Source organism: Dermacentor albipictus, chromosome 10 (assembly GCF_038994185.2).
Source record: "Dermacentor albipictus isolate Rhodes 1998 colony chromosome 10, USDA_Dalb.pri_finalv2, whole genome shotgun sequence".
NCBI lineage: Eukaryota > Metazoa > Arthropoda > Arachnida > Ixodida > Ixodidae > Dermacentor > Dermacentor albipictus.
The window spans coordinates 79,071,670-79,087,252 of record NC_091830.1 but is presented as its reverse complement, the minus strand read 5'-3'; the positions used below and the strand labels follow the sequence as shown (position 1 = coordinate 79,087,252).

Sequence of the window (15,583 nt, the reverse complement as noted above, 5' to 3'; positions counted from 1 at the left end):
AAGCCTCATTGAAAGCTTCCCTCAATTTACATATATATCAAATATTTTACCGATAAGTCTCCTACCATAATTTTGAAATATTATTTTCAGGTCTTTCTCTCCATCTCATTCTGCTTATATCAGAATGGCTTTTCCGAAGTTTCCTTGCTCTCATGTTTTCAAATTTTCACGCATCTAATTAAGGGTTACTTCCTATTTGTTGTCTTTCTGACGCCTGTTTCTTGGCCCGTCCCCCAGAGTGGGTATGCGCCACATTTTCTAAGGATATCATCGTCATCATATTATGCACCGCTTCTGGTGAGCGCGGTAACCACTTTGCTCGTCGCCATTTTGCGCTTCTTCGGGCCCAGCGACCACTTTCCGGCCGACTTCGAACCCTGTCTGACCGAGTGCTTCTCCTGCGGTTCACGCCCTTCTTACGACATATACACCAGGTAAAAATTTTATCGGAGCATCTACAGCGGCTTTTGTTTATGGCGCCGAACCAATGGGCACAGAAGCCTAACGGCTAAGAGAACAGTTGCGGCTCCATCGGGAGGAAGGTAAAGAAAAGGCGACTTGTCCCCGCATAGATCTGTCTCACTACTTTATTAAAAACTAAGCTGTCTTTGCCCACTTTCCCATGGATCTGCTGGCCCGTGAGTGCAGCTGGGTCGGTGGGTATTTCAGCAGATATATTTGTGGATATATATACAGAAGCTGCTTTCTTGGACCATTCTCCCGTATCGGGCATATTGCAATCTGTCATCTCATTTTAGCAAAATATTTGCTACATCATATGAATAAGTATTAAACTCTAGGGCGAACCGAGACGGTCAGGGGTTGCAGGTGATTTACGTAAGCGTGGGCGTAAGCTACAACGTCCATTTGTCGTCATTGTCATTTCATTATTTTCATTTCACTGGACCAATGCTTGGTTTCATGCCATTGTCATCGTTAGAAGTTCTTTATTCTCATACCATAATCGCGTATTTATTTCGTCGTCATCATAACACAGTCGTCACGCCATCATTTTAATTCTGTTGACGTCATTACATCATCATCATACCACCGTCATCGCGCAAACTTAAGAGGAAGCGTTCGGCCAAAGCCAAGTTCAATGCCGCCGATTCGAATACATAGAAAACACAGAATTGCTTTTGTAGAATATCTATTAAACGAGTTTGTATAAGCCTGGTTGTATTTTAGATAGAAATATAAATTGTAGTAACTGTGGCAAGCAGAAGTGTTATTTAGGCTGTACATTTTTACAGAAATTGCCGAAAACCGGTAAGTTATAAAAAAAGAAGCACAAAGTTAACAAGTCCCTAACATCTGCACCGAAATCAGATATCGTAGTGCTATCAGCTGCATCCATTAGACCACTTGGGCCGGAAAAGCTTGATACGTCAATTTATATATTACGTAGATCTCGTACAAGGTTTACAATGGCTTTGCAAAACTCGTACTCCTACCTTAGTGGTTATTTGAGAGCCATGTATAATACACACATATTCTTGTCATTAGATGTGCTATTAAATGCTGTTCTCAAAATTGAAATATCATTTTTCATTCCATAGTGACAGAGTTGCTTCTCTGAAAAGTTTCAAATTTGAAAAATTTTTTAAAACGCTTGCCCGTGTAAATCAACATTTCCTTCCAAGCCTCACTAAGCTATAACATTTTCTTTATATGCGACAACCGTCATCAAAGGCTGTGCAATGGTCGCCAAATAAAGATTATTTCTCTGCCCCCATGTATCTATATCACAACCCCCGAGCTAAAGCTTCCTCTTAACCATCCTTTACAATAATTAAAAGGCCAAATGAGACATCCACCAATTGTAGCAATTGCTACTAAAGAAACCCATACGCCTTCCCCGAAAGAAAACCCCGCTGTTGAAGAAAAATTTGTCCTGGTCCGGGCTTCAAACCAGAGAAGACCGACTATCCGCGGAAGCAGCTGGACGATCTAAGCTAGCCAGGTGGCTAGCAGATGGCTGGGCGAAGTCAAACACTTATGGCACTCGAAGCAAAGCCAAGAATTTGAACAATCCTTGGTTTAAACCACCGTGATCGCGCAGCCATTGTCAGGCCGTCCTTGTCATTGCGTCATCGTCGTACATTCCTCGGCGTGTACTCGTGGTCTTCTCATCGTGCGCCGAGGCGAGTGTTCCATCGCCGTCATTCAAGTTTCGTCATCCGGTGGTCCTCTTACCGTCGTCGCCATACTATTGTTCTCCCAATTGTTGTCTTGCCTTTTTGTCTTTCTATAGTCGCCATCCTATTGACGTCATACGGCCTTTATCATTCCATTGTTGTTATTGCGTTGTTGTCGCTGGTCATCGTCCTGCACTCGTGGAAATATTGCCTTCATAATGCCGTTTTCTTTCTTCCATAATAGTAATTTCAGTTGAGTCATCTGGTTGTCGTCATACCGTCTCCTCATTCGGTTGCCATCCCGTTGTTTTTTAGCCGTCATCGTCTTTCCATCGCCATCGTTTGTCAATTCCTTTCAATAGTCATCCTGCCATTGACTTGAGCCCGCCTTTATAATTCTATTATGCTTATTGCGTTCGTGTCATCAGGGATCGTTAGTTATTCGAGGCGACGTTGTCTTCGTAATGCCGTTGTCTTCCTTCCATAATGGACATTCCGGCTTCATTACCCAACTGCCGTCATTGCATCGTCATCGTATCGTATCCATTCTACTTTTGTAACGTTGTCGTGGTCGTCCAATCGTCTTCATTCTAGCGATGTAACTGGGATGTCTTCTTGCTGTCGCTATGCGTGGGCCCAGCAGGCTCGAGCATAAGACTTCTGAGCTAGGTCGTTCCGCGTGTGTCTCTGTCCACCTTCGCCGTTTGCTCTGTACTCGCGCATGGTAGTTAATTAATAGCAGCGTTCTTTACCGATACCAACAAGCCGTTCGCCTTAGCTGATTTCCAGAGCTCGCGATCTTCAATATTTTGCGCTTTATCTGGCACCGTTGTCATGCAGGTGCACGTAAAACTGTCCACAGTTAAAGCAAGGTCATCGCACAATAATTGCTTGACATGAAGTGGTGCGATGAGTAGCGCCTCCCATTGCATACCCTAGTCTTCAGGCCGTCATTTTATTCTAACGCCATCATATAGTGGTCAAGCCGTCGTCGCCTTGCGCGGGACTAAGATGCTCAAGCACATCTTTCTTTCAATCCGAACTAGCGAACACTAATTAAAGGTCAAACATGAACGCCAGAGGACTGTGCACAGGAGCTGTTATTGTAACCTAGTTTCTGGCATCGTCATTGTGAGACGAAACATGGCAGCTCAAGCCGCAGATAAAGCGAAATATTTTGGCATGTGGTGCAGGAATATATCATTGCATTCGTGCCAAAGGATAAATAATAATTTAAGCGTGTATAGCATAGCTGGTACATCAAATGCAATACCGTGCCTCAGTTAATTAAAACTTACGCTTGCGCAACATGACCATTTGCTGCCCCGAAAGTCGTAGGCGTGTGACACGTTGCGGTATAAAAAGTTAAGCAGGAAGAAGTCACGGGACGCGTTTGCGAGTTAGCCTTCGCTGTGTCGGTCAGAAGCTATGCGGAAAGGCAAGCACCCAACCACAAGTTACGAAATCGAACTCCAAGAACGTCAACGCAGCGATCTCACGAGCACTAAGTCGATGTATGATGCTTAAAACTAAATTCTCTGGTTTTACGTGCCGAAATCACGATCCTGTACATCAGGCATGCCGTGAAAGACTCCGGTATATTTTTACCTTCTCTGTTCCATGAACGTGGCCCTCTATCTATGTACAGAAGTGTTTTTTGAGATCCTGCTCCCCTCGAAACGCCGTCACAGCTGGCTTTTGCGAGCGAACCTGCGACCTTGAGCTTAGCAGCACGTCACCATAGCCACTAAGGTAGCACGGCCGAGCAGCCGCACCTCGTGCCGCAAAGCCGCGTGACGCACCTGCGTCACGCCACGTGCGTTAAGCATGATTCGAGGGCGTTTTTGTGTGACCCCGAAAGACAATATCGTCAGAAGTACGGAAGTTTAGGTTGCGGAATATGGCGTTTTCTTGAGCATCCTAAAGCTTTCTAATTTGTAGTCTTGCCTTACAGTTATCACCTACGAGTTATCACCTACGAGTTATCACCTACGATGCATAGCTCAAGGTTCCTACCAAATTAGGCAACTGCGCGTAATAAAAAGTTTACCTTGATCCACACGAACAACATGATTTCGGTTGTGTCATTTCTCTGTAGTTCGCATGTTCTTAAACATTGACTGAACTTAGCTGGGACACCACGCATGACAAATTGGTATCTAGTATAAAAACTCCTCATCAGAGTGATCATCAGGGTATTTAGGTACACTACGAGACGAAGGCCTGTCCAAGTCCTGTCTCATGCGCTTTCTGACAGTTGCCACTATTTTGAAGACCAGTACACTTAATTATACAGGATATATACATCACATATATGCAATGACATTTGTATTTTATTATGTGGGGCACGTCCCATGTGATACATGCGAACGTGATTGTTATGCGTGGGAGGACGTTTTGTTTTACATCATATATGGGTTGTGGGACATATGTGCTCCTAATAGGATGTCTTACAGCAGGTGTGGAAGGATGCAGTATTTTTTTAATGGTATCCCCTTATATTCACGTGGGAATGTTGGGTGAAGAACACTGCGTATTGTTTAGTTATTTGCGAATTCTGGAAAACATTTTATGTCCTATTCGCCCTACACTGACATAAAGAGCAAAACGTTCAGCCTATTTTGAAGCAGTTCTGAGAACTTGTGCAAACTGGCAGGAATTTCATTAAAGAGAAAAATGTTATCCACAACGAACCAGCACCTTCTGTTACTCGCAGGCATGAAACAATTTTGCTTTACCTGGGTCCTTATGTAACATATGTTTTTTCAATGTTAAACATTATGATTCTGTCATATAATGACCAAACTTGTGATAACTTTTTCCTGTGAAGCTAAAACAACACTTAAATAATGAAGCCGGTTTTTATCCGCAAGCAAAATGTCACTACATGCAGTACGCACTGCCCGATAATTGGGCCCCATTGTATGACGACATTGGTTTTTTGTGCGATTGATTACTCCTGAAACACGACACTACCCCATAAAGAGCGCTGGTATGTTCAGCTTGTAGTTGCCGGTGCGAGCGCTTTTATGTCCCTGTTTTTTGGTATCGACAGGAACAGACATCCCCTGAGTAGAGAGCTTCAGATGACGTGATCATAGAAAATATTGCCGAACAGGTAGAAATCAAAGTATCTACGCTACTGGACGCGTAATTTTTTGAAATTATCGAGCCCGCGAAAATTACGGCAAAACCAATCTCCCGATGACTGGCGACGGCAATGTGATTAGAATACAGCAATCTAAAAACGCATCCGATTGCTAAATTCCATTTTATTTGCAATATGTAGTCGTTATACTGATGCTGTTTCTTCGCTTCCATGCGACATACACTGCGACCATTATCGGCCGCCCTTTATTATGGCACACTCTTGCCAAGGTGGCTCATGAGCACGGCGTAATGATGACGACTGTCTGACGACGATCGAATGACGAAGAAGGAATTGCGTCGCGGGTAGGGCAAAGGCGACACGATCGCAATGAGGTAACCATTCTGAAATTATGAACACATCATACCGGCGACATCGTGACGACAACGTCATGACTATAATTGAGTAACGACGTGTGCACAACGGCGATGGTGCGATGACTTCGGTAGGACGACAACGGGATGACGAAGCTGGGATGACGATCACGGACTGACCACTACGGCATGATGAAGACGGCACGACAATGGCTGCTTGACAGCTACTCTCTGAGGAAAACGTGATGAAACGATGGCATGACAGTGGCCGAGGTGGCATAACCAGAATTGGATGACGACAGTATGATTGAGACAGAACGAGGAATTGCGCCGCTGGGACGAAGAAGGTGCAATGACAAGAACATAATGACCATGATATCACGTTACAGATGTGATGAACATGGAAAAAAGGAGCGTGAAGACGACTGCATGACGATGATGGCCTGATCGCGATGGCATGGGGAGAGTGATGTGAACGTTTGAAAGACTATGGTAGAAGGACCTTGATGACATTGCGACGAGAGTACGAATCTATGACCACTGTATGTCGAACATGATGGTGGCATGGTCAGTGTGAGATAGCAAAGCTTGAATGACTACAATAATATGACCATGATGACGAGAGGAGTAGCATCCCATGCCTTTTCACCCAGCTAACCTCACAACTTGAGCTACTGGGCTAACGCAGAAGGCGTGACGACGACGGCTTGACGAGAATCAGACCATGAAGTTCGAATGACGGTGATAGAACGAGAATGACGGCATCGCGGCCAAAAACATCCACCTTGTGGTCAAAGCACGCAGACAACTTGAACCACTGTGTTAGCGTTAGAGGCTAGATAGATAGATGTACAGACAGACTGGATTAAAACGCCCAAATTAAAAACAATGCTAACTACAATATAACAGTTCAGTAGCTACAACGTTAAGGGGACTCGACGTCCTGATTTTGGGCGGGGCTTGTATATCCTTGGTGCCGCTATCCCACACCTCACGTATGAGACTGTCTTTTGTCTCGCTTTTGCCTTTACATAGCCTGAAGTATCCCGAAATGCCCGTCCTATGGTGCCGAACCATCTGTTCATTTTTGGGTGTATCGTGGCACCACCGTTAAATATGCCCAAAAGGCAGGCGGCAATAAGAAGCAGTGCAGAAATTGAGGCAGCAACACCTGGGTTCATATGAAGGTTGGAACCCTTGGCTTGACATCACCTCAATAGTCAGAATGGCGCTTTCTCTGAGGACAGCGTAATTCTGTTCAACTATGCGAGCGCCTAGAAATGGTTGGCTTTCCGAATTGTTATAAGGTTGCACCCCTCCTTCAACGGCCCCTTTGTTCCGCATAAAAACGGTTACACGTTAGAGGTATCTGACATGCTAAGCCTTCATTACATTTCACAAATTTAGTTTGGTGTTTCTTGACATATGCTTTCTTTTCTTTTTCCTTAGAGTTAGTCATTTTGCATCCTTCTGCAAGTATACTCTTGCTACATTAGGTTCGCGTTTTGCGCACCGAACAAGCTTGGAGAAATTTCCAGTATAACTAAACCCGAGTGAGAGTGAAAAAAAAAACGTGTGTCAGGAAGCACCAAAATTAAGTTTGTAAAATATAATGAAGGCTTAGAAAAGCTTACATGAAAGCTAAAGCTCTAAAATGTAACCTTTTTACGTCGGACAAACGGGCTGTTGCAACAACGACCGGCTTCGCGAGCAGGCTAACAACGTAAATAAAAGTATGATAAGGTGGCTGGCACTTCATTATGATGACGCCAGCTACTGACCGAAGTTTGAGAAGTGCATGGTCATTGTGAAGTCTAATATTCTAGTGACGCGCATCATTATTGAGGTCCATTGCGTTACAAGGTTCATAGAAAAATTGGTTAACATAGCCCATGTTGCCATATTAGATAAGGAAATAGTGTATCTGAATGCTACGACACGTGTCTGCTGACGTCGTTTCATTGTGGTTCTGCGCCTGTCGTCGTGCGCATCGTTGCCTGTGGGAATGTATAGATATTGCCACGTTCTTCTCGGCAATACTCTGTTGGTTTGTTGACAGTTTGCGCTTTGTGTATGTGACTGTGTTCCTCCGTTTCTCTATGTTTTTACGCGCAATGCTACACGTTCGTATTCTACTAGTTTGCGTTAGCTTCATATTTGCGTTGTGTCCGTCCATACTACATAAAATTTAGAAATCTTATTGCGCACTTTACTTGGATTCTCGTTCTGAGAATTCACGGGCAGAGACTCTAGCTAAACTTTCTTTTCAGCTCGTGCTGACTTCGAGCACCAGGGACGCTACCGTCATCCAGTAGCAACCGTTTTAAGCAGCCCAGAACGTTCCAGCATCCACTGTGTGCAAAGGATACTCTAGTGCAGCCTGATAATGGGTAAGCAATTTCTTTGTGATGGGCATAATAAATATTTTTTGATGGCAACGCGTCGTGAGGTATTCTTGTCATTTGACAAACCACTTCGTACCAACTTTTCGGTGACTGAACATTGGTTGTGCTCTGTCACTCAAGTTTATTTTCATCTTCTTTTTTCTAGAGGAGTCTGCATTCCAGTCTCAGTTCACGAAAACTTCTGGTTCAATGCCCTTAACTTCTGGTAAGTGCTCGCCTACTTATGCGAAATGCTCTTAAGTAGGGCGTGAGAAGGTATTCCTGAATGAGAATGCGTTCTACGAGGACTCATAAGGGCATAGCCGTTAGCTCAATTCAGAAAGACAGGGACGTGACAGAGGCACAGGACAGCGCACAGGATAGCGCTGTCCTGTGTCTCTGTCACGCCCCTGTCTTTTTGAATTGCGCTGAAGGCTTTGCACTTATGAGTAAACCGTATGAACTAGTCCAAGAATCAGCCTTGTTGAACTTCTACGACAAGTATTGATTAACGGCGATTGCCCAAATTCACGCGTTCAACGAGGGCTTACAGAAAGCTTTTGGTAGGAGCGGTAGGAGGGCACACTGCCTGTATTTGGGCACTTTCGAACGCAGGTTCAGTTGATTTTCATTGAACTAGAACCTTATGCACGCTCGTCGCGTGATGACTTTGAGAACAGCTGGAAATTGGTCCTGTTACCTTCGACAATAGCACCATGAATCTTATCGCCATTCATTTTTCCAAGTGGTCACCGATGCGACCGGGTTAAGCTAACTCATGCATTCCAGACATTAAAATTACAGTCTGTGTGCTTTGCAAAAGGATAGACAGTTGGGCGAGTTGGTACGGTAACATGATTTTGGCTTCTAGCTCGAAGTGAAACACGGACACAGAAAGGAGCAGACAGACAGGAGCGCTCGTCCTGTCTGCTCCTTTCTGTGTCCGTGTTTCACTTCGCGCTAGAAGCCAAAATCATGTGTGCTTGACCAATAGAAGGTATAAACATTTATTTCCTCTAAATTCTAACGTCAGATTTCTCAACATATCAATTTGCGTAAATTTTTCCGCATATTCTAGGTAAAACAAGGCAACATTGAGTTTCTATGCCCTTATTCTACCATGCGCTTTGCTACAGAAGCGCGGCTCATTGCGAGCTTTGAGAGCGGGCATTTACGTGGGGTACCATAAGACCGGTATCACTAACTAGCCTATGGAAAAGGCTCCGCAAACATTCCCCAAACAATCTCTTATTGTGTTATCGCTGCGTCAAGAGCAAAAGGAGGTCTCACTTTGGACAACAGTGTTTTAGGTTGGCGAACAAGGCTATGCCAGAGCGAGTTCATAAGCAGGCAAAATGGCTTCGCTTTTTAGAAATACATGCACTGTTACACAAATAAATAAAGATCTCTATATAGCTGAACATTCAGGAAAGCCAACGATTGCGTATTCCTCAAAGTAGCATGTGTAACCAAGAAGAACCATTGCTTTTATCCAGGCGCATCTCCATCATATTGTATACAATAAGAAGTGTCGGTCAGTCACGCGCATCAGCAGCGCTTGGCGCATGGATAGGATAGGATAGGAATAAACTCTACTGGTCCAACGGTTATTGTTGTTGGTGCCCGGGGCTAGGCTGCCAGGGGTCCATAGCCCGAGGAAAACGTTCCGAGATCCTCGGCAAAGGCAATGACTCGCTGGACGGCCCGCTCCTGGTCTTCAGCTGCCTCGCTGAGGATGACGGCTTGCCATCTCATAGCGACGCGCCTCATTTCAGAGGGTCCTGCTCTTGTCTTCCCCATTCCTCCTGGTCCTTCTTCCTCAGAGCGTTGACATTCCAAAAGCACATTGGCCATATCGGCCCGTTCGTGCTCGCACTACGGAAAACCGGGTGACGGGTGCAACAGGCGGTGCAGGTGGTAGGGGTTGGTGAAAGTGCCTGTCTGCAACCGTCTCAGGTCGACCGCCTGGGACCTGTCCAACCACCCGTAGGGTTGTAGATATTTCTTTCGGTCTTTCCTATAGTGACCAAGCACCTGTCAGTACGTTGCCGGAAACTCCTTGACATCGCAGTCGGTGCCTCCATGATCCCCAGCTCCGTCCGCCGCAATTTGCTTTGTGTTGGTAACGACAGCGGTGGCGTCGGACGGGGTGGCCGCCGCCGTCGCCGTCACAGTTCCGCTGGGGTCCAACACAACAAAGGCAGCGGCTGCCGTCTGGGTGACCGCGTCGCGGCGGGTAAGCTCCCTTGTGACGAGGTGGGCGAGCTCGTTGTGGGTGGGAGGTGTGTCGGCTCATCTTCGGCCGTTAGCGTTGTTGTTGTCACTGTGTAGCGGCTGCTGTTGTTGTTGCTGCCAAGCTCCCCGACGTGCGCTGGGAACCACTTGAGGGACTTGTCTGTAATTGTGTCCGACCCAATGTGCCCGGCTCGAGCGTGGAGTATGCGTGCCACATCCACGGACACCCAACCTTTGGTGTAGTTGAGAATCGCTGATTTGGAGTCATTGATGATAATGCTTGCGGCACCTCCATGGAGTGCCGCGAGGGCAATGGCCATCCGCTCCGCTGCTTCTGCCAACGGCAGTCTCACTGATGCCGTGACTCGGATCCTTCCCTTTGTATCTGCGATCGCCATGAATAATACGGGCGCCGACGCCGTCGGCCGCCCGTGTCGATGTTGCCACTGTTGCTGCTGCCTTTTTTGTCGTAGTAGTAGTAGTAGTGATGTGGGTGTTGGTAACTGCGGTTCGTCTCGCAGATTCCGTCGTAGCAGCTTTGGGGTCGACATCTCTCGTCGCCTTCCGAGTTACCAACTGGCCTCGGGTGTCTGACTGCATCGACAAAGAGGACACGTTCTCGTCTTCCATGCTTTTCGAGGATTGCTACAACCCTTCGTATGCGTCTTTGCGCGTCATGCACCGGGTGTATATATTCTTCGGCATATTTTCCGTCTGTATTGCATCCTTGACTTCCGGTAGCAGTGATTCCTTCAGTCCACGTGCCTCTTGATATCAAATCCCGAGCAAGTCTAGGATTCTTCTTCCCGTTACGGTGCTCGACAGCCTCTCCAGCTGCGCAATTCCCTGCGCCTCGACGATCTCCTCGAGCGTGTTGTGTACGCCCAGCTCAAGGAGCCTGTGGCTTGGCGTGCACTGGGGTACTCTCAGGACTGTCTTGAACGCTCTGCGGATCGCAACGTTCAGCTTGTCGGTTTCACTCCAGTTCCAGTTGGCCTACGCGTGGACGTACGCTATGTGGCTCAGCGCGTGCGCCTGTATCAGCCTCGTAACGTTGTGTCCCTTCATTCCTTCCCTCTTGTTCGCGACCTGCCGCGGGAGGTTTGTGGCGCCGGCCACTTTCTTCTGCAGTCGGGCAACCAGCTCGCCGTTCGCACTGTTCTCCTCCAACCACAGGCCGAGCACTCGCAACTGGGGCACCGTTGGTATTCGGATCACCTCCCTCGCCGAAACGCGGACGCACAAACTACGGGTGTCAGGCACGCCCTGCGAAAGGGGTCCTTTCTTGCAGGGCCTGTGGAGCAGGATTGTTGGATGAACAGACGAGTTCCATGTCTTCAAGGTGCGGCTCCACATCCCAGACGGCCCGCTGCAGTCGGTCTTACATTTCGCCGATGCTCGTGTTCTCCGTGGTCCAAGGCCTCACGTCATCTGCGTATATCGTATAGTTGATGCCCTCTATCGCGTCAAGACGCTCCGGCACGCCGATCATGACGAGGTTGAAAAGCATGGGGAGCAATACGGAGTCCTGCGGCGTGCCCGCACCCCCATTCGGACCGTTCGTGGCGGGGCCCTGTCAATCTTCACCGTCACGTCGCACCCATTCAGGAAGCTGCTGACATATCAGTGGAACCTCGCCCCGAGATCGAGTCGGCTGATCTTGCCCTTTATGGCTACGTGCTTCACAGCATCGAAGGCGCTCTTGTGGTCTAGCCCGAGCAGGGTGCGCACTTGCGGGCTCGGAGCATTTACGACCTGTTCCATGATCAGCAGCATGGCATCCTGCATGGAAAGTCCCACACGAAAACCGATAATGTGGGTGCCGATAGCGTCCTCTTTTTGGAGCAGGATCGTCGCCTTCTTGAGGCAGGCATGCGCCATCACTTTCCCGACGCAGGACATGAGGAAAATCGGCCTCATGTTTCGCACTTCCAGCGGTTTGCCCGGCTTTGGTATCAGTATAAGGTACGTGGTCTTACACCCTTGCGGAATTCGACCCTCCTTCCAGCATACGTTGATGTACTCGCAGAGCATCTCGATGGCGTCGTCGTTCAGGTTCCTGAGGATATTGGATATTGTTGGCGATCCTGTCAGAACCGGGCGCCGAGTTGGTCTTCAGTAGCTGGAGGACCGTTCTGATTTCCTCCACGGAAAAGACCGCGTGAAGCTCGTCGTTGGCAGCCCCGCGGTATTCTGGGTGAGTCTGCCCTTCTGGGTGAGCGAGGTGCGTCTTCACAATCTCCTCCGCGAAGGCCTCAGGGTCACCCTGGTACTTTTGTTGCAGCGTCAGTCTCTGTAAGGATCGCCGTTCTCGTGCCTCCCGGGTCGAGCTGGTGCCTGAGAATCTTCGAGGTGCGTCCAGTGCTCATGTTCCCTTCATCGTGTCGCACAGCTCCTGCCATTCTTGCTCGCAAAGGTGCGCGCAATGCCTCTTGATCTCCCGGTTGATTTCGGCGATCTTCTTTCGTAACTTCCTGTTGAGTTATTGCCTACTCGCTCTCTCTTGCATGGATTTCTTGGCCGCTGCGAGATGTGCCAACCGGCTTTCCACTCTGGACGGTTGGGTATGGCCGTCGACTCCGCCACCGCGGGATCTGCCTGCCTCTACTTTGAGGGGTTCTTGTCGCCAGTCAGCCCATTCGATCTCATCGGTGGCTTTCTGTACGTCCGCGAGTAGTTCTCTGCAATATTCGCTGATGTCTTCGATCGGGCCCTCCTTCTTGTCTCGTTCTCCACTTTTCTGAAATCGGTCCCAGTCTACGATGCTGGCCTTTCGGCATGTGGCCTCCTCGCTTTCATCCTCTCCCAGAGTCACGCACAGGATCCTGTAGTCACTCCCCAGATCCTCGAAGGAGTTCGACCAAGTGACCACGGCCGTGGCTGACCAGACGGAGAGGTTGGGAGATGTGTCCCGGTACACTACCTGTCCGATAATGGTGTGCGACGCCGGTTCTTTGAGTACCGTCAGGACGAGGCCGTCCATCCGCCAGGCTAGCCTCTTCCCTTTCGGCGAGTCGGCTTCATATTCCCATTGCATGTGCTGGGTGTTGACGTCTCCACATATCAGCAAGGTACTGGAGGCAGCCTTGGCCATCGCTTCGCGAGAAAGGGCGTCGAAAGTGTGAGTTCGGTATCTCTCCGTGGGGGAACTATATACGTTGAGCTGGAAGAGGCTGGTCTTCCTACTTTCACCACTAGGCACGACTTCGATCATGACGTGGTCGACGTCGCGCGCTTAACTAGGGTGCACACCCTGACGTCCCTCCCCATGCATTCGTAGGGTGGAACACACGTCACATAGCCCGGAAGCCTTGCAAGGTTCTTGCACGGCAAGCACGACAGGAAATTTGTTATTGGAAAGCGTTTTCATGCTTTCATGGGGACGGTTGTGACTGCTCGCAGTGTCTTGGCTACCACACTTACTTCGCCCTCTCCCTCTTTGTACGTCTGTTAAATAAAACTTTGACAGATGGAGCAACAGAGCAGTGTACCTTCTAAGCAAGAAATTGTAGGAGCATGCCTGTAATTCTTTATGAAACCACCTGCGTATACAAAGCACCGCAGTAGGCATTACCCAGCTCTGAATTTCATCCGTTTCATTTCTATATTAAAGCAATCCCACACAGACACGTTGCAGATGTTCTGGGTAACATAACTGGTAGACCAGTCGCCCGAAGCAGGGGGGGGGGTGCACATTCATTGCACGGGCCAAAGGTTTAACTTCCTTGTCTAGTCATGCTGTCAGCTAGATAGGATGTTCCCTTTCTCTCTAAAATAGATCACCAGCAGCCTCACGTCAAGGAAAAAGAAGATCCAGTTTGGCGCCCGAAATTTCTTCATAAAATGTTATCATAATAAACCAACACGAGCCACACACGGAAAATTAGCTGTACTTACTAAGTGAGTTAAAGAAAAGGTTAATTATTTTAATAAAGTTGATGAAAGAACAACCTTTCGCAGGTGGCATACGAACCCATCTCTTCGCATTACGCGTGCGATGCTCTTACAGATTCAGCTACCACCGTGAGGTACCGCATACACTGTAAGGGCGATAATATCGTCGCCGCACGCCGTGTGCTATATGTGTGAGTGAAAGCCTGCGAGGGTGAGCCGGCAATCGCAGCTCAAGTTCGCACACGCAATAGAGGCAAGAAAGGAGAAAGCGCACCGTCTTCCATCGCGATTGGGTATAGGGTAGGGAGGGAAGGGGGAAGTCTTCTCCTGGTGGCCCTAGCAGCCGCTCGCGTCCACCCGGACCACTGTACATTGAAAGCCATCTGCGACGGGGACAGAGTCCACCGCACACTGTGGTTTCGCGGCTTAGCTCGCATTAGTGCGAGACGCAGCGCGAAGGTCAATTCGCTCACTGCTGGTTCCGCACTTCCTCAGTCCAACGTTTTGAAAGCAGAGTTTTCGCCTTCATTGAGTGAGATGTGTTCATGTTTGTGTATGCGCGTGGGACACCATTGTTGTTAATTTAATTAGTATTCCAAGTGTTTACAAGTATACACGGTCAATAAAACTGCTTTCTTTTCTTCGTATACCCGTGCACTAATATGCTATCGAAATCGATGCTTAGTCTTTCGGGCGAATATGCCACTTTTGTCTTTCACGCGCACGGGCAGTACCGTCGCTGCTTCGGATGAGCGGAGACCAAAGCCATCTGGTGGTGTTCCTAAGGGGAATCCAGTGGCAGAGACGCGGGCCTCCTCCGCTGTGATTCATTGGTATATTCGGCGACACAACCGCCACGCAGCTTCCACGGTCGTGAAATCTCTGCAACGTTATCATTGAAAAGCTGCGCGTTTAAGATAAAGTGCTTGCACGTTTAATTTTCAATAATCGCTGTGAGCTTGCGCTGCGGACAGCCACTGGCGGTGTAATTTTATATTGCGTTGTTACATTTTTGTCGCTAGGTTGTGTGCCATACTTCATGCAAATGACGTCGTTCTATTTGTTTCGGTGTAGGCCCTGACTCAAAACTATGTTTCACCGGGCCGTAGCTTCATAGGGAGGGCGATTGCAATGAGAGCTTCACCGCACAATCCTCAATTTAACATCTTGCAGCGGTCAAGGAAGCGTTCCTTGGCTGCTGCTTTCTCCTGCGTCGTGGAGGAGAATCTCACCCAAACTTTGTTTTCCTCAGTCGTGGTGGCTCTATTTACGGCTGTAATGATGTGACTGATTGACGATTGCGACAACCCAATCCCTTCTTCATTCAGAGACACTGCTTAAAACTCCGCATAGCAAAAAAAGGCGAAAAATGCATCTCGTACAGCAATTTCGTCGCAAGTCCAATGCCACTAAATATTTGTTGTCTGAGATATTCTTTCAGCTCAACCCAAATCCATTGCACTCTTTGGA

General features: G+C 48.0%; 2 protein-coding genes across 9 annotated transcripts in view; one reads left to right on the top strand and one right to left on the bottom strand.

Moving 5' to 3' along the window:
• Window positions 1-15,583, bottom strand: part of LOC139050390 (uncharacterized) — a 527,729-nt gene that overhangs the window by 318,050 nt on the left and 194,096 nt on the right. The gene's annotated exons all lie outside the window — the stretch shown is intronic.
• LOC139050487 (uncharacterized) overlaps window positions 290-15,583 on the top strand; it is a 144,771-nt gene continuing 129,477 nt past the window's right edge. For all 3 annotated transcript variants that reach the window (XM_070526930.1, XM_070526931.1, XM_070526929.1), the window contains exons 1-3: window positions 290-434; window positions 7,871-7,990; window positions 8,151-8,210. In XM_070526930.1, coding sequence (XP_070383031.1) covers window positions 7,987-7,990; window positions 8,151-8,210 — 64 coding nt within the window. In that variant the 5' untranslated portion in view covers window positions 290-434; window positions 7,871-7,986. The remainder of the gene's footprint in view (window positions 435-7,870; window positions 7,991-8,150; window positions 8,211-15,583) is intronic.